The sequence below is a fragment of the Aythya fuligula genome, chromosome 1 (genome assembly GCF_009819795.1).
Source record: "Aythya fuligula isolate bAytFul2 chromosome 1, bAytFul2.pri, whole genome shotgun sequence".
Lineage (NCBI taxonomy): Eukaryota > Metazoa > Chordata > Aves > Anseriformes > Anatidae > Aythya > Aythya fuligula.
This window is the reverse complement of record NC_045559.1, coordinates 52,317,108-52,335,957: the sequence shown is the minus strand read 5'-3', so window position 1 is coordinate 52,335,957 and position 18,850 is coordinate 52,317,108. Positions and strand designations below refer to the sequence as shown.

The following is an 18,850-nucleotide window of genomic DNA, read 5'->3' as shown; positions in this document are numbered from 1 at the left end:
TATTTATTTATTTTAAAGAAGAAATTACTGTAAAAGAAGTATAACTTTTGTCATGTGTTTCCAGCCATCAGTAATAACCCATGTACTGGCTCCTGTACTACATGGAAACACACACAATAATTAAATTATCTTACATAAGTAAAAAAAAAAAAAAAAATCAAAGGCAATAGTAATACATTTTAAAATATCATTAGCAATATATAAATTTCTATGTCTATACAGTTCTGCTGTTGTTGTATATAAATTAAATAGGATATACTGTGGCCAATTTGGTGGGTTTTTTGTTTGTTTGTTTTTTTTTTGTTTGTTTTTGTTTTTTTGCTTGTTTGTTTGTTTTTCCCTGACAAAATGTCAGAATTTCATGGATAAATGTTGTACAGGATGTTTCAGACTTCTCAAAATAAATAGAAAATACTTTTTCTGTCTGCCAGTCTTAACAGCTTTAAAAGAGAAAGCTTAGTAAGTGAATTGCATGGAATTGTTTGTAAGTTAAATAAAAATAGTAGACTGAATATAGTGCAGGGCTCTGTAAATGGGTGGTACTGCTGCCCTGGACAATGAGAAAGTGTAGAAGGAATGGCCATTAGTAAGTTGTTTGGGAAACAGCCATAGTTATCTGGAGCATTTGAGTATCCCGCAGGCAACCCAGCCTCAGCAAAACAGTCTGGTTATGCTAAATATGTTGGAGAGCTGAAGGAAAGTGGTTTAAACTTCAGTTCAAAGCCTGAATTTATTCTCCAGTGACAGTATTCTGTCTTTCAGTTCTTCAGCAGTGCTGTAATTTCCTTTGAAACCCAAGTCACTGTGGGATATCTGCTTCTCCTTCAGCAGGATACCAGAAAGCTCAATATTCTTCCTTTGTGTCTGTAGAGGACTGGAAACAAGCATAGTATATATATGTGTTGTTTTTTTTTTTTGTTTGTTTCCTTTAGCATAGTCCAACAACACCTCTGATCTGTGAATCCTAAATAGCAGGGGGTAAGAAGAGAATCTGTTATTAATGACTAGCTAGACTTTTTTTTTTTTTTTTTTTTTTTTTTTTCCTTTGCATATACTAAGAATTTAAAGAAATAAACAATTCTGAGACATGGACTCTTGTTACCCTGTTTTGAGACATGGACTCATCAGGCTGTTACTTCTTCCCCCGCCTTTCCAGAGGTGCTCTGCAAAATCATTCAACAAACTCATCTCTGCTAAACTGCAATGCAAATAAACCCACCCCTGGTCAAGGAGGGATTAGCTTTGGCAAGATGTTTTTGTGTGTGTTGTTTTTTGTTTGTTTGTTTGTTTGTTTGTTTGACTGTTTGGTTTTGTTGGTATAATATTATGTGTATTGGATTAAGTTCAGTCTTTTTTTTTGGCCAAAAACTAATACATTTTTTTCCAGTATGGTTAAGGGCTGGGACTTCCATATTCATGTGCTATGGACCTACCTTGATTATTCTGGACGGAAAGAATTAGAGGAAAGTGAGATTATCCAGATTGTTTCTCAAGCTGAGCATGTTTGTTTAAATGCATTAGATACTCACCCAGTTGTTCCATTATTTTACCTTCTTTTCAAAATACGTCAGCTGTGGAAAATTTTTCTTTACATGCTGATTCTCAGCATGGGTTACTTATCTTCATTTTCCTACTCATGGTGGATTTCATACCAGTTCACACTGAGGTCCTATTACATAAGTCTAGTAGAGAAACCAACCTTTAATGTCAATGTAACAGTAATTTACATGCATTCTGACGTCTCTTTATGCCTTTCCTGGCAGTGTAAAATCAATTTTTTTCCCCACTCCCTTTCCTTTATAACCAAGTGTTTTATTCAACACTTGGACTTGGAGTGTCATTTCTGCCAGCTCTGCATTCATGCAAAAATTAGCTGATGGCTGATGCACTTACAGGATGTGCAGAAGGTTCAAATTTAGTTTTGTTTGAAACTACAGAAAAGATCTCAAAATAGAGGAACTGAGTGCTCAGCATCCTTTCGTTGTTTTTGCTTGGGTGCTGTAGCACACTGAACTTTTCTGTCAGTTCTCAGCACACAGAAGATATATAGAATATGGGTTCATTAGGAATGCTAGTGAATCATTTTAGTCTCTTTCCTTAGTTTCATTACTGGCTAAAGATGAATTAGGTCACTTTATGATCCACCTTCTTCCATGCCATCCATATTTCCATACCAGTATGGATGTTTATTGGATGGTGAAGTTTCACAGGTTCTGTCATGCCTTAGTATGTGATTTGAAAACAAGCAAACAAGACCCACTTTAGTGTTGTATAGAAGCCTGCTTCCTAGATACGAACTATATTGCCTTTCCAAGTCTGACAAGTCTAATTTGACTACTCTTACAATTCTCTTGATCTGATAAATGCCAGCCCTCCTGTGGCTTCTCTGGCATGTTCCCAGGATATTGTCCTCCCTGTTACCCTTTCCTGGAAGTGAGCAGACACAACCCATCTACTTTTAGCCTTAAGAACCAGGGCTGTCATTTCAGTCAGCTAAGCACACTCTTCCATTTCTGTAGGCATCTGGCTTACAGCTCACCACTTGGGACATAAGTGATAATTTTGAAATGTGTCATAGATGATTTTTTTTTTTAGAATCACGCCTGCTGTTTTAAAAGTTATATAATTTGTCAAATATAGTACACTGTCAAGTTTTTGCCTAAGTCAGTTTAGTGCTTGGAAGTGTTCCTCAGGGCTGATCCTGACGTGTCTGGGGTGCCAGAGTTCTCCTCTTCCACTTTTATTTTCCTGGTCCTCTGGTCCCCTCTCACTAGAACAATTTGAGCACATCCCCCCCTACAAAGTACAATTCATTATATCATGAGAGCTCTGGGTCAGCCCTGGTTCACTGATTAGTTCCTGACCCTTGTGAAGCTTTGTGATATGGCTTATTTGCTGTGTTCACACACTTGCAGTGCACGTAGCTAACAAAGCTATGCAAACAAAAGTGTCATCGGGCTTTGCAGTGAATAAGAAAAGTGACTGGATTAGATATTAAGGGTAGCATAATTCATGTAATTCATGTTTTCTCACTTTTTTTTTTTTTTTTTTTTTCTAACTTGGGTCAACTGATTCATCATTGCCTTCCCAAGAATTGCTGTAGCATGAGGGACAGGATGGCATACAAGTGGACAAGGCTGAACTAAATGGGAAGGAGGGTGGTAGATGCGTGGCTGGGAAGCGTGTTTCTTCTTGAACTTGTCTGTTGAATAACACTCAGGGGAAGCTCTGCTGTCAAACATTTCTATAATGTTACCCTAAAAACATTTTACACTAGAACTAAAAACAGTAAGAAAGTGCATTTTATCCCTTGGCACCTCAAACAAAGGTACTGGTGACAATTTCTTCATAAAGCAGTCTATCATTTGTAGTGAGTAGGTGTGTCTAGGAGAAGTGGGAATTTCTGCATAGACCTCCCACTTTTATTTGATGCTTCCATTATTCTGGGTGCTCCCTGAAGACTCCATTAATGTGATATTTAACGTTCAGTCAGGTTGCAGAGCCCTCACACACTTGATATTAGGCTTGTTAAAGCTAATTGGATTACTGAAATCTGCAAGTATGTCCTAGAGAGAACGAGGGATCCATGCTCTAGACTAAACAGAGCAAATGGAGAAGCCTGAGAGCAGTCCCTCCTTACCAGCTGTTTGACATCATCTCAGGATTTTGTTGAACTGACAGAGCCACTGTTCTATCCTTTGAGGAGAAAAAGTTAATTTTCTGTAACATTGCAAGAGGAACGCATATATTGGACAGTGGTGTTGAACGTGGTTAAAGATGTCATACATTCATACCCGTTTGCATCAGGGTTTCAGAGCTAAGAAACAAATCCGAAGCACTGCCTGCCAAAATTCAGTAGGTTCAGTACCCATGTTGACGGGGTGCTGGAGAGCTTTCAGAGCTCTGCATAGTTTTCAGTTGTGTTTTTCTTTCACCTGCTGTCATTTGAAAAGCCCTGGAATTGATCAACAAATGAAGTATTGAACAAATGATGTAAATAACACTCTTAATAAAAAGAAGAATAATATATAATGGTTAGGAGGTGGTAAATCTCTACTACAATCTGCTTCAACATTACTGTGTACCTACTGTAAAAAAAAAAAAAATCAATACATAAAGTAGATTAAACTCATAAATTATGGGTACATAGAAACCATTTATCCCTTTAGGAAAAAGAAACAGGGCACTTCTGCTGTTAAGAAAATGAGGTAACTTGATCAAAGTGTGTCTGTTAACAAGTGAAGTTTTTGTAGGAACAACATTGTAAATTATATGGATGAATTTGTGGCATATTTTGACAAACTCATTATTTCTTAGGAATAATAGGAAAAACAGAAATAGCTTGTATGAACTATAATATTCTCTTAGCAGAACTTACGCGAAACCTGTTCAACTTCTAAAGTAGTAACCTCTAGTGCTTATGTGAACTTTTCTGTGCTTGAACCACTTAACAAGCATTACCTAACGGATCTGCTGAATGTGTCTGTGAGATATAGAGGGTCTGTATTGTAAGAAACCTTCCTTAAATGTGGAGCTCTCTTCATTGACTTTTTTTAGTGAGTGCAACTGAGCTTTTATACTTTTTATTCAGGAAATCTATTTTACCTCCATTGGTGAAACTCTTTCCCCATCTAGAACAAAGTGATTGCCTGATGAAATGTGAATGTTAAAGGCTGAAGCACCACTCTACTTTCCTTAGTAGTACCCTTGAAAGAAGAAGAAAAAAAAAAAGCCATAAACTGCTGATGAATCTAACCTTTCGACAAGGAGGAAAAGGTGTTATTCTTTATAGCTATGAATATAAACTTTAAAATGTGAATTGGGTAACTAGTACTGTGCTCTCTCGTCATGTGTTATTCCAGCAAAGTCCTGGATATTTGTGATCTTGTTGACAGCCATGGATGGCCTCTGTTGCAAAATCTCAGCCTTTTTTTCTTCAGTCAGATGAATTTTCTATTAACAAACATTGGTCTTAATATTTCAACTTCTTTCCTGTGAAGCAGACTGCACTTGGAACTCCTCAAAGAATCTCAGATTTCACTTGGGGACCCTTGTCTGCTCCCAAATGTGTTTTGGGAAGGATGACCCCTTAACAGAAGTTAAGAACGTAGACCAAAATATAAAATGCAAATGCAAATATCAATGGTTCCCACAGTGTTTAAACTAAATAACTTAGTTTTCTTGGCCCTCATTTTATGAGAATACTAATTATATGGAGAAATGTTCCGTACATCTCTCTTCTATATTACAAGAACACTTCCTCTTCTTCCTTTACTTCATTCCTCTAGAGGCTGTCATGCATTTACGTTCCATTAGTGTCTAGCTGTGTTGTTGTGGTAGGCACTGTACAAACCCGTAGTGAGACACAAGCCTTGGCAGGAAAAGCTTGCAACTAATGAATGAGTAACAAATGTCAAGAATAAAAATGGAAAGGCATCAGGAGGTGAAGCTTCCTGAACAACACATGTGAACAACAGATCAGCAGCAGAGCTGGGAGCAGAATATACCTTTTTAAATTTCTAATTTAGTACCCGTAATATCAGCAGGAGGGAGCTGAATGTGATAGCAGCAATTTACCTACTTTAAAAGCATATACTTGAGCACAAAAAAAAAATGTTGTTTCTATGCAAGCCACGTTCTACATTAAGTTTATTTTTACTGACACATCTTCTGTTGTTCCACAAAATTCTCTAATTTTTGAACAGTCTTTAACCATAACAGCGGTCCAGTGCTTCCAGTATAACGAATACATGGCTTTCAGCTATTAATTCAGAGCTTTAAGTAGGTGGTAAAATGAATGATTCAGTTTGTAAATATTTGATCTAGAATTATCTGGTGTAGATGCTAAGACTGAATAGAGAAACTTTCTTGGTGAAAGTTGCAGAATTTTTTAATATTGTTTGCTCCCCTTTACGATAGAGCTGAGAGCTTCATAATGTGCTGCTGCACTCGCTTCTGCCTACATGGTGGCGATGTCTGCTGCAGGTTGAGGTGGCAATGTCAGTGCTTATAACCTGTGGTTTTCTTACTGATATGCAAAAAGTAATAATTTATAGTACAAAATTGAGAAGTGTTAAGAACATGGTAAAAACAAACCAACAAACAAAACAAAACACCAAAACCCCACCTATCCACCCAACCAAAACCCAAGTGTCCTAAACTGGTCATCTGGCTTGTCATGCTCCAGTAGTTAATTCACATAAAACTTGATAGTAAAAGTGAAGAGTTTATTTCTTTTGGGGTTTAGTTATATTTTATGCTCCCAACTTTTAGAATTTAATTTAGTGTTCATGGGGCTGGTATGTTGACAGCTCTGTATAAACTGGTCCCTCTAAAACATTACGTATGGGCAGTGCCAATGGAATCTTCTTCGTGTTTTTTTTTTTTTTTTTTTTTTTTTTGCCATTTCTCAGAAGCAACACCTGGAAAGAAGTAAAATCTCATAACTGTTCCATATAGTTATTTTAAGATCTTAAGTAAGATCTTAAATCTTTAAGATTTGACTCCATTACACTGGTAACTACCAAAGTAACTTATTTCAGAGGAAAATAAATAATTAAAAACAAACAAACAACCCTACACTGAAAATTAGTCAAACTGTGATGTAAATTCTTGGAAAGCATCACATTTCAAAGTGGGAAAGTGTAGTTTGTACTGTTTTCTCATTGTAAAAATCTCGTTTTTGCCATACTGTTTTACTACTTATTTCCCTTTGATTTTCTTATGTGACAAGTTCATAGTGAAAGAAAACATAAAAATGCACCAACTGCAATGTAAATTTCAAATATTGATGCTGTTAGCAAGAAAAGACTATTAGTGTACTGAATGGAAGATCTGGCTTATATGAAATGGAGGCATCTTTCAATTGACTTGTTAGTCTTGGAAGGAGAGAGAGGTAAATGGAAGGTCAGTTTGGACAGTGCTGGAAACAGAAGAAAGTGTTTAAGCAAAGTAAAAATGGAACTCAATTAAATTATTTCATCATCCAAAGAAAAGTCCTAGCATTAATAATGGTGAGGAAATTCAAAAAGTTTTGAGTGGGAATGATGCTTTGGAGCTTTGCAGCATCTGTTGGGCCCATGAGCTTAATCATCTTTGATAAGCCTTGGTATCTTATGTCTATAAAGTAAACGGGAACAGAAATAACTTTCTCATGAAGTTATGAATTCCTGATGGTTTAGGCATAAAATTGTAGGGGAATATGGAGGAGCTGCACTGTTTATCAGCTTGATGTGGAAGCTGTCATGTTTTGATACAAGTCAACATTACTTTCACAAAATGAAGAAGCCAGTGGCACACTAACAGCTTCGTTAATGCACGTCTGCTATGCAGTTCTTCAGTGTTGATAACTGTGTTGATAAGTACCATAGTTCTCTTTCCACACCATTTTTGGCAGTGATATAATGATAACCCCCTCCTCCATTTCTTTAATCTGGAGGGGGAGGAAAGCAAAAATACTCTTTAAAAAGACTGTCAGATAAAAGCCTATTTTATTCAATAAACACAATTATCTTTAGGAATTAGACTCAAAAATGCATACTCTCACTGCTTTTTCTTGTAGTTTGGAATTGTGAAATAGTTTTCAAAATTGGACTTCTTTCTCTTCAAGGGGTTTTACATAAAGCGGGTTGTTTGCTTTGTTCTTGGTTTTATGTGCACCCCTTTCTTGTCCCTTCCAAATGGGAAGACTGAGATTAGTACTAGTCAAAATTAACCAAAAAAAAAAAAAATAAATCAAAGGCAAATTCTGTTTTTCTAGTGAAGCTGAACATTAAAGATCCTTGTGTTAATGTACTTTACCATAAATATTGTCCAGGAGCGCCTATTTAATGGCTGTTACATAGGAACACAAAAGCAGACCTATTGCAGAATTTAAAAAAAAAAAAAAAAAAAAGAAAAAAAAAAAAAGAAAAAAGAGAGAGAGAGACAGAAAAGGAAAAGACATTAAAATAATAATAATAAAGAAAGCCTTTTTTTTTTTCTATTTTCTTTTTGCATTTTTTTTTACACCTCAAGTTTGTTTATGAAAAAGAAAACTTTTTTTTTTTTTTTTTCATAGAGAGTCAGGAGAAATACAGAGAGATTGTTGAGAGGAGTAGTGCAATCTGGAACTACTGTTATTAATGTCAGATGCTAAAGAATAGTAAATAACGTATAAATACCCATAAAGCTCTGTAGAAGTTTCTTTGGCTTGACGTGCATTGTTCTGTGAGCTAGAGTTGCTGGTTTGGGCTGCTGAGAATTTAATTATGAACGATTTAGCTGTTCCCTAAGTATTTCAGTAGCTGTTCAAGTAGTTTATCACTGTCACTCAAGTAGTAGTCTAGTTCATGTTTTTAGATGCCTTCATCATTTTCTGCTTTAACTTATATTTTATGAATCAGCTTTACAGTTTTAATGTGGGAACAATATTGAAAAACTTCAATAATTTGTTGATACGAATTGTGAAAATTGTATATATAAATTATATATATATATTTTTAACATTGAATCCTATGTTTTGTTTCATCAGTTTTCAAGTATGTTTGCTCCAAGTAAAACTTAAAAAAGGCACTGTTTGCCCCATGGCATAATACATTGAAAAAGACAGCATTTTCCTTTTCTTGGTATACTATTTTAAAAAGTTTATCAGGTTATATTTTGGTGGTTTAATAGGGGATATTATTTGGATTTTTTTTTCCTTTGTTCCAGCAAAAATATTTTGTTAATAGATTGTGACTTCCCATATAGCTTTTATTATTATCTCATTTTTGGTCTCTTATTGCATGGATTAAATGGGGATGATGGGTAGGAAGGAGAGTCCTCTTTTAATACGATGGGTTATCTTTCATGACTTTTTCATTAGTGATTTTTTATCACTTTTTTCGTATCTTTTTCACTAGTTTTTTTTTTTTTTTTTTTTAAAGAAAATGATTGGATCAAATAGTTCAAATATATGTTCTGCACTGTGTGTATTTTTCTGAAACTTTACTTTGTTGCTTTATAATTTCCATTTCACTGAATGGAAAAGCATAATTCTTGATTCAGTAGAAAGGGAAGGATTTATTTAAATTATGATATTTACACACATTCATTTCCATTTCTGATTTGTTTTCATAGCTCAATTGCAACCTGAAAGTTCAATTTTTCTGATCAGTAGAATGTGCTTCTTAAATCTAGGCAGATTAGAATGGACAACATTGTTCCTGCCTCACTATTGTTTGTCTTTCAGAATGAAGGTGCAAGGAGAAGCTTTGATATGTCAATTTACTTTTTTAAGGCTTTTTAAATCTTAATCCTCAGTTTCTATGAGATAGTTCAGAAAAAAAAAAAAAAAGTTAAATTTTGAAGTTAAATTTTGTTATATTCATTTTCATTTTGAAAGCAGTTAAATGCCTGAGATCTGGAGGCACTCTCACTGCTAGACTATGTAAGTGTCATCCTTAAAGTCTTGTAGAAATCTATTTTGATGTGGCCAGAATTATACTACTTAAAGAACTGTTTGGCTTTGTACTTGGTGCTACTTTTTCTTGCTCCATTAAAAGAAGAAAAAAACAAACAAACAAACAAAAAAAACCACAAACACCCCCACAAAAAAGCCAACCGCAACCCACACCTTTAAAATGTCAATTTTCCTGCCAAGAAATCTAATGAATAGTGGTTCTAAGGTACCAAGAGATATTTCAGTTTATCACTGGCTTAGATTAAATGGAGTTTTAATTTTTTATATGTCCATTTCTGTTGAGTAAGATCTATGGAACCATACGGAATGAAGTACAGCTTGAATAGACCAACTGTTTTGTAGGTGTTTGAGATGTGTGAATGTTACCTTTATTCCCATGCTATGATAGAGTATTATTTCTAAAAGACCTGGGATTATTTCTATCTCAAAGTTGGAGCACAGGGAATTAAGCAGCAGGCAAAAAGTAAATATTGCAAAGCTGTTTCATTCACAGCTTGCTTTTTCTCTTGAGTTGAATAGAGTCTCCTATCAGGGAAAAATTGAATTTGTAATTAAAGATTAAATTGTGCTACATATGCAGTTTAGCATCTTCTGAACGTTAAGTGTTCCTCTTTGGAGGAACTAATTTTGGATATTGCACATTTTATATCCCCCCCAAGATTGATTGCCCTACCGAAGACAAATGAGTGAAATTCCAGAAGTAGGAGTTGCCAACACAGCCTCCTTTCTGTATATTCTGCCCTCTTTTTCTCTCCCCAGGTACCAGCTACAGAAAGAGGAAGTGGTTGCTGCAGGCGATAGCTGCCCTGAATGCCTAGGGCTGCCAGTATGAGCTCGACGAACAACATTTGTTTTATCAATTGTTCCTCATAGCTTCATTTCCAGGCAGTACTAGATCATTCCTCTGTCTGATTCTATATATACATAGATGTGAAGGTTTATACCAAGCTTTTATAGTCTAGGAAAGTAAAAAGACCTTGGCTTCCATATTCCTCTGAATAATGAATTATGAGATCATTGAGTTTTACATTAATTATTTTCTGCTAGTATAACTTCTTTTAGTATCATATTAGGTTAAATTAATCATTCACAGATAATGATTTTAAAAAGTTTTACAAGTTGAGACAAAAGTCTAAATGGAATACGCTTTAGATGTAATAATCAGTTTAATACTAATATTAAGCCCTTGACACAGAATACTTTGCAGACTGTAAAATAAGGTATTGCCTTAAAGAGTACATTAACTTGGTTAAATACCAAGTATATTTAGTATATGTAATGGTGTTAATAGGATTTTTTCAGTCTGTTATCTGAAAAGATGAGCTAAATCATTCTTTTGTGCATCCTTTCATTTTTTGAGCTTCAGTGGTTTGGGGAGCAAGTAAATATGTAGCAGGAAATAGTTATGGGTTGTCCAAATAGTCATTTAATGCAATGCTCTGGTGTAGGAGATGGGAGTGAAAACAGAAGTAGCTGAGGAGTGTATGGAACGTATATCTATGGGAAATGGGATGGTTGCAGACTGCACAAGCAGCATCAGGGTTCACAAATGGGTTTAAAACATTATGTGTTTTTCTGACAAGTGTTTATGCTTGCAAGCTGGCTAGTACTCATGTTAGGTGGTGCTTCCAAAATGTTTTCTGTGCTTAAGAAAGAATAGTAACAGTAATGGGGAGATAAATTCAGAATTCAGCATGCATGATGTAAAATGTGAGTGAATCTGAGAATATTTAACAGTTTCACAAAGTAAAAGAATGGTGGAACTTTTTTGTAACTTTTCTCGATTTTTGAAAAACAACTTCTAAATTATTTTCCATCTTATAAAATACTATGGTAAAATAAAATGACACAGAAATGATACCTTCTGTTCTCATGGAAACATTGTTTGTTTGTTTGTTTCTTAGCATAATATATTGTGTACAATTGGATGATTTTACTTTTTTGAATCCTAAAAGGGTTCCATCATTTTTCCCAGCAATAATTATTTGTTCTGCTCAGAAGAAAATGCTGTTTGCTGTTGTGTTCACCCTTAAGGCAGGGTGCTTATGCAGCAAACCACAGAAGCTTGAAAGCAATATACTTTCTAAGGAAGAACATGTACCTTAAATAATAATCAGTCTATTAGCAGTATGGTAAAACTACATCGAGTTTGTATTTCTCATGCTTGATACAAATTTCTGTAAAAAAGGGCTTGAATAACTGAAGAAGCAGAATTTAACAGCTATTTGAGGTAATGTTTATTGTTTGTACATCTGGAGGGAAGAAGAGTTTGCCATATATTTGTGTGTTTGGTGAAAGGATGGGCATCAACTTTCCATGCCTCTTGCTCATAAAAAAGAAATACTTGTGAATGTAGAGCTGTTTTATGAAACAACTTTGATCTATTATAAGCATAATGTGTAGCATAATGTGCCTCTTTTTCTTGTTTCTATGTTTCAACATAGGCTACAGTTGTAAGGCCAGTTAAATTAGCTTCCTAAATTGTGAATAACATGGGCTGCATTTTCCATAAAACATTAGTTCCAGTTTCTTTTGTAAGTACACTTTTTGTGCCACTCAACAAAACTGCAAACGGAACACATGTGGAGCCTTAAATATGTTTTTTACCTCAAGTCCTTTATAGACAGGATATAAAAGCACACTGTATAACATAATAAATTGTATGGAAAGGAACCACATGTTTTCCAAGTAAAAAAGTGCATTTTAGTGATCTGTGCAGTATTGTCATATCCATATGGCATACTTTTAATTCTGGTTACTTACCTTACTGTTCTTTCAATTCTTGTGTCGTATGTCAATTTTCATGCCTCAGTGAGAGTTGTGTCTGCCCTGGGAACATTCCTTGCAGTTTTGAGTAGATAGGCTTCAAAACAAGCAAACAAACAAACAAACAACAAAAACAAAACAAAGCAAAGCAAACAAACAGAAAAAAAAAAAAAAAAAAAAAAAAAAAACACTATGAAAATTCTCTAGCTCTATGTTTAACCCTGAGGGTTTTTATTTAGAGGTGTTGTAAAATAAAATGGTCTTTTCCCTTTGCTATAGTTGTTTTTAAAGCATACAGATATGTATTGCTTTTCAAGTTCTTTTTCCCACCCAAAAGCTGTATGTATGCAGACTGGATGCAAATCACTGCTACAAGATGTGTATCTCATAGTAAGATGCAATGATACGGAAAACTGGGGGAAAAATCAAGCAACCTCCCTTCCCCATCCATAAAAATAGCTTCTGTGTGAGTTTTGCCTCCCTGTGGAACTTCCCTGTGCTCAGATACTGTGTCATGTGTAATTGGATTGGAGTTCTTTCTGAATACTGTTTTCTCCTCTTGACAGCATGGGGTAACCTTGGAAATGTTCTCAAGAGCCAGAGCAAGATTTCTGAAGCTGAAAGCGCCTACAGAAATGCCTTGTACTACCGCAGCAACATGGCTGATATGCTTTATAATTTGTAAGTATGTGTGGCTTTCCTGGGGTTGGATCCTCTGCAAAACCTGTTGTGAATGGGGCTATTGATTTCCCTGCTGGAGATGGAGATGATGCTAGCTGTTGCTTTGTAATAGCCATTTCATTAATTGTGCTCTTTAAATTTTGGGGTGGACAGGATCTTTCCTTGGTCTACATTACTGTATATTCTTGTATCACTGTCTGGCTTGGAACAGGAAAAATTACAAATCTGTTTGCTTTCAAAGAAACAAAACCCCCACACTGAACAGAGTGCAGATAGATGAGCTGGCACCAGTAGTGCTCCATCTGTTTCTGGCTCCTCTAAAATACAGAGGTGTTATTTAGACTTCCTTTTTAAGTCTAAATAACACTCGGTGGGAGGAGTGGGTGTAAACACTTCCTAGCATAAGCCAATACCACTCAGTTAGCTGTTGAGGTCTGAAACATTAAAATAGCTAAATACTTTTCAGAGCACTGGGGTGGGGACGGTTCAGTGGGTGCTCAGGGCTGGGAGCTGGGCTCTGCTGCGAGACAGACCCAACCCCTCAAGCTGGGGTACACCATACCATTGTATGCACAAACAAAATCCAGATGACTAGCATTTATTATGCAGTAGTGTAAGCTGTATGAAAATAAAATGCCCTGTGCAGTAGAAAAGTATGTGCTAGGGAAAGGAGATGGACAAACACTGAATGCAAGTAGCAAGCCTCTTTATTAAAAAAGAAAAAAAAAAAAAAAAAATCAATCTGTAAATCCAGTTTCAAATGGCCATTTTTAATATCTGGATAAAAAGTTTATAATGGTAGACTTTTTAAAGTTACCCGTTTCATTAATTTGCCTGATGGGTAAACATACTATAAACTTTTATCTCTGTTTTCAAAATAATTTATTGATAGAATTTCCATTCCAAAGTTTATTTAAGATCTCAAAATCATATATACTTTTAATGCTCACACATTTACACACATGTATGCATGGTGTTTTTTTTTTGTTTGTTTTTTTTTCTTCTTTTAGGCAATGGAGAGTGTGAAAGACATATTTTTAAGAATAAACTCTTTCCACTCATGCTTAAAGAAATAACTTCTGAAAACAGCAGGAGACTGCAGGGAAAAAAAAAAAAAAAAAGTGAAAAGGTTGATATCCCTGAATTTCTCATACATGGTTCATTTTGGAGATGAAAATTATAACTATTAAATTTTTTTGTATGCCTATATGGTACTTCTGTCTCTTACTCACTCAGTGTGTCAGAGGAAACTCAAGTTAATACCAGGGTAAGAAGAGGGAAGGGGGTTGGATGAAAAAGACAGGGATATAAAAGAAATCAGTCTTTGGTAGTTTTGCTGCTCTGAGCGCAAGCTGATAATCTTCTGGCTTTACATTGATATACAAAATATATGTCTACAAGCCTTCATTTCTGATGAATAGAAAAATTCTTTGAATTCTACTGAGTTTAAGTAAAAGGAATTTAACTGAAATGATGGTTGGAATATAGAGGGCATAAACTTTCCTACATATACCTGTGAAAGTAGAGGAGGTTTATTTAGATGAAAGTGTTTGCTATAAAGTATGTATACACGAATGCTTATGCAAAATGGATCTCCAATTCTTAACATTTCTGAACAGTATCCTGAACACAATTGAACCCTCTTTTACTTTATTTTACTTTTTTTTTTTGTTTTGTTTTGTTTTGTCTCATAAAACTATGAGTTATCCTATAGAAACTGAAAAATCTTACATCACCATTTTAATTTTTCTCTTACTTATGCCATCTTGTTCTTTCCCTGTGTTGGTTACTCCCACATCCAGCATGGAAGCTAACTGGTAAATGGAGTAGGCTTTGACACAATTGAACCCCAAATTAATACAATATTTTAAGCATAAACTCTGAAGAGGTCTCTTGCAAGTTCTGCCCTTCCTTGCCATGTAGTACTACGGAAGCCTTTTACAAAAAAAAAAAAAAAAAAAAAAGTAATGGAAAAAATATATTTTCATGTGCTTACAAGAGGCCAGCTGGATTTACCATTTCTAGGTTTTAGGATGTATCTTTAAAACAGAAACAGTCATTTAGTAGATCTTTAGAAAGAAAGCACCCTTACCATCATTTCTGATTACCGTGTTTTTGGCATCATAGATCATAATTCTATTTTAGCCTCACATACTCTTTATTGTTTCTTAGCATTTATGCCTCAGTATTGGATACAAATTAATTAGCACATGCAGCTGTACTCATACAGAGCATAAACAAATCAAAGTGCTATCTGATTGAGGAACAAATTATTAAAGATTAACTCTCAATTTTCAATGGGTAATGATCAAGGAGGTAAGCTACATAAACAGAAGTGTTTGATCTCTGTTTCCTCATTCTTCTTCAAGAAATTGTCTTGTGCTAAAATGTGCTGTTATTTAGCAGTTGTCTATTGATGTGTTAAAACCTAGTGAATTTAGCAGATTTCATTGAATTTAGCAGAATTTCATTGAATGACTGATTTCAGTAAGACATTTTTATTTTCTGACTGTTATACCTTTTCTGCAGCTCTGTGTTGTAGCTATTTCTCCCCATTCAGGAGAATTTAAACTGCATGAATTTATATTACATAATTACAGAATCTCCGTTTGAAGGTTTGCCTGATACAGAATGTGTCATTTGCCATTTTGTTCAAATGTTACAATTATGCAACCATAAATAAATTCCCACATTTTTAGAAAATAGCATTCATATAATAAAGACCAAATGATAAGATGCTTAATATGGAAAAGGAGGATAAAAATAATACAAGCCATCAGTCACATGTATTACAGAGAACCACTGATTTCAGAAGATGAACAGATTTAGGCAAACTGTAATTCACTGGAAAGATCTGTTTTGTCTTCAGATTGCCCTCTCTGCACCCAACACCTGGGAAACAATAAGTTTCTAGCTAACCTGTATCTTTAATGAATAAATTATGATTATTTATTATTTTTAAAACAAAGAAACCCACCTCTTGCTTACAATTAGTATTGGGTTGGTGGTTCAGCACTCCTTTAGATATGGGTTAAAATGGGTTTGTTCTACTGATGTTTTCTCAGGTCCAAATAAGTAGAAGTGAAACTGCCTGTGATCCAGCATATCATGAAGATAATACCTTTGGCCTGGAATTTAGGAAACCTGAATTCAGGCTGAGGACTTGTGTTCTTGTTTGCAAACTTTTATTTTTACATTTTTTTTTTCTGAAAGGCTCATGAAAAACTCTAGAGGATTTTGGATCCTGACATCTCTGAAAGCAGTTGAGACTTTCATAGTAATTTCAGTGTGGAAAGTATTTTAGCTGTTGTTTTATACTGTATGTGGAGATTATATTACAATATTATATTACAATTATATACAACTGTAATAAGGTAGTTTGTACTTCAAAAATACACATCAAGTGTCCATCTATAAAGAATTTCTTTGACATCTTGAGGCGGCATTGCAGGTAATTTCAACAAATAAATCTCAAATTCAAGTTCTCAGAGCTGTGTAATACTGCTGACTTCAGCTAGATTTTATAGGATTTAAATCAGCGTTAACTGAGATCTCTTTTCATGCATTTAAGAAATCCCAGTATTTTAATACAGCAAAGTACCAAGGACAAAGCTGTAGAAAAACTTGCTCTTCTGAAATAGGCAATGATTAGCAGGATGAAAAACAAGCTACTTTATAATGCATTTTCAGCCTTTTATGGTTGCTACCTAAAGCTCAGGGTTTCTTGTATTTGTTTGAAATTACTGCTAATTCTTGACTAAAGTAAAATTGCTTATCAGTTAAAAGACAGTTTTTTATTTATTATTCCATTTTTATTTAGGCCAAGTTCTGCTGCTTAGAGTATTCTTTTGTTGCCTATCCTAGTAATCTATGTTACCTTGAGTTTCTCAGGAGATTTTAAGTGTTTGCCATCTCACATAAATATTGAAAATGCTTTTAAAATGGTACTAATTTACTGCATTTTGGGAGCGTACAGTGCTCCATAAAGGATACATTTCTAATAAATAGTCCTCCCCTTGCTTCTCTCCCAGGTATCTCATTTTGCTTTCAGGGATAGGTTTGGGTGTACAAGTTTATCATTCAAATAAAAAGTATCTTCCAGTACCTAAACCAGTCCTACAGGAAAGCTGGAAGAGGGACAGACCTTTATCAGGGAGTGTGGTGATAGAACAAGGGGTAACAGCTTCAAACTAAAAGGGGGCAGATTTAGATTAGATATTTGGAAGAAATTCTTTACTTGGAGGGTGGAGAGGTACTGGCACAGGTTGCCAAGAGAAGCTCTGGATGCCTCATCCCTGGAGGTGTTCAAGGCCAGGCTGGATGGGGTTTTGGGCAACCTGGTCTGGTGGGAGGTGTCACTGCCCATGGCATGGGGGTGGAACTGGGTCCCCTGGAACTGGGGGTAGAAGCTTAAGGTCTCTTCGAACCCAAACCATTCTGTGATTCTATAAAAGGCCCCTTCTGTGAGTGGTTCTGTCCAGCTGTCATCATCTAGCACTGCTGATGCACACGGTGGGGACAGGCACTTTGCCTGGGGTGCTGGCACAGCACACAATCACCCAGCACCCAGTGGAGGGGGAAAGGTAGGGGCAGTGCTGCTTCTCATCCCGACAGCCACCCTCCCTCTGTCCAGGCAGCAGGGCTGGTAACAGTTGACATCATGCTGAAATGATGGCAACTGCAACTAAGTGGCTCAGCAGTAGAGAACAGAATTATCTGCTGACCAATTGGCTTGCATTTGAAAAGCTTTTCCCTAGAATTAGAAGAAAATGACAGAGTTATGACTGTGTTGTCTGCAAAGGGAATGGCCGTTCTGTTACTGCCTACTGGGTATGTTAGGGTTATTAGTGATTACTGAAAGTGGGATTTATGTGCCATTTACATATTTGCTAACAGGATGTTATTGGAAAACATTAAACATTCCCTGTTTGCACTGAGTAATGATTGGCTTTTTTGTTAATGGAACCTAGTTGTAGACTTACAAAAGGTTAGCACTCATTTGGTTGAGCAGTTAAATGACTTAATTGCTTTAAAAAAAAAAAAAAAAAAAAAAAAAGACAAAACAAAAAAAAGCCTTAATTAAGTAGCAGACTTAATGGCTTTGTGCACTGCACTGCTGTAGCATCCATACCTGTCTTTCTGCCAGTTAATTTTGCAACCGACAATGAAAGAGTTGCCTTAAGCAAAGCGCATCTTTTATTGCCCTGTGGCTGCCTGGCTGGAGAAACACCTGTGTGGGGAATACAAGAAAGTTCTCTTCCATTTCATCTTTGTTGCCAGTGTAGGTAAATATATATATATGTATATATATATATATCCAGGTTGATATAGAGGAAATCACTGGGGGATGCATGTAGGCTTGGATGTAGTGTGACCATGCCAAAACAATAACTAATGGGCCCTGTATTAGCTGTTATCAACTAGTACACAAAATTGATTAAACTATTTCAGTATTATACGTGGCCTGAAAGTTTAATACATATTTCATACATGTTTATCATACATATATCATACATGTTTATCGTGATGGCAGTTATGGTTCCTGTGTATTGTAAATGGTCACTTTATGCCAGCTTTAGTAACCAAGGAGTTTACTTTCTAAGCAGAGCAACTGGTTTTAAAAGGACTACACTGGAAATAAAATAATATATAAGTTGAGGGAAGTAGCAGGCTGTATACTGCCTGTTTGTATTTTGTGCCTGCTTTTCAGTCCCTGAAAATACTTTTTTTTTTTTTTCCATTAGTATTCAGTGACTTTACATCAAAAACAAGGCAGAGAAGGAAGACAGGAAGATTTTTTAAAGTTGTTGGTTAAGAAAGATAGCTGAAATGATGCATCTTAAAGAATTCAGGATGGTTGTGCAGAAGAACTAGATTTGGGAATTTGTTTTGCTGCATTTATTTAAATAAGTAGCTCTATCTATAGAGGTGATGTGCAGCATTTCTATATAACCAGGATTT

General features: G+C 35.4%; 1 protein-coding gene across 5 annotated transcripts in view; it reads left to right on the top strand.

The window, feature by feature from the left end:
- TMTC2 (transmembrane O-mannosyltransferase targeting cadherins 2) overlaps positions 1-18,850 on the top strand; it is a 419,977-nt gene that overhangs the window by 155,720 nt on the left and 245,407 nt on the right. For all 5 annotated transcript variants that reach the window (XM_032182578.1, XM_032182587.1, XM_032182560.1 and 2 more), the window contains exon 4: positions 12,775-12,889. In XM_032182578.1, the coding sequence (XP_032038469.1) occupies positions 12,775-12,889 (115 nt within the window). The remainder of the gene's footprint in view (positions 1-12,774; positions 12,890-18,850) is intronic.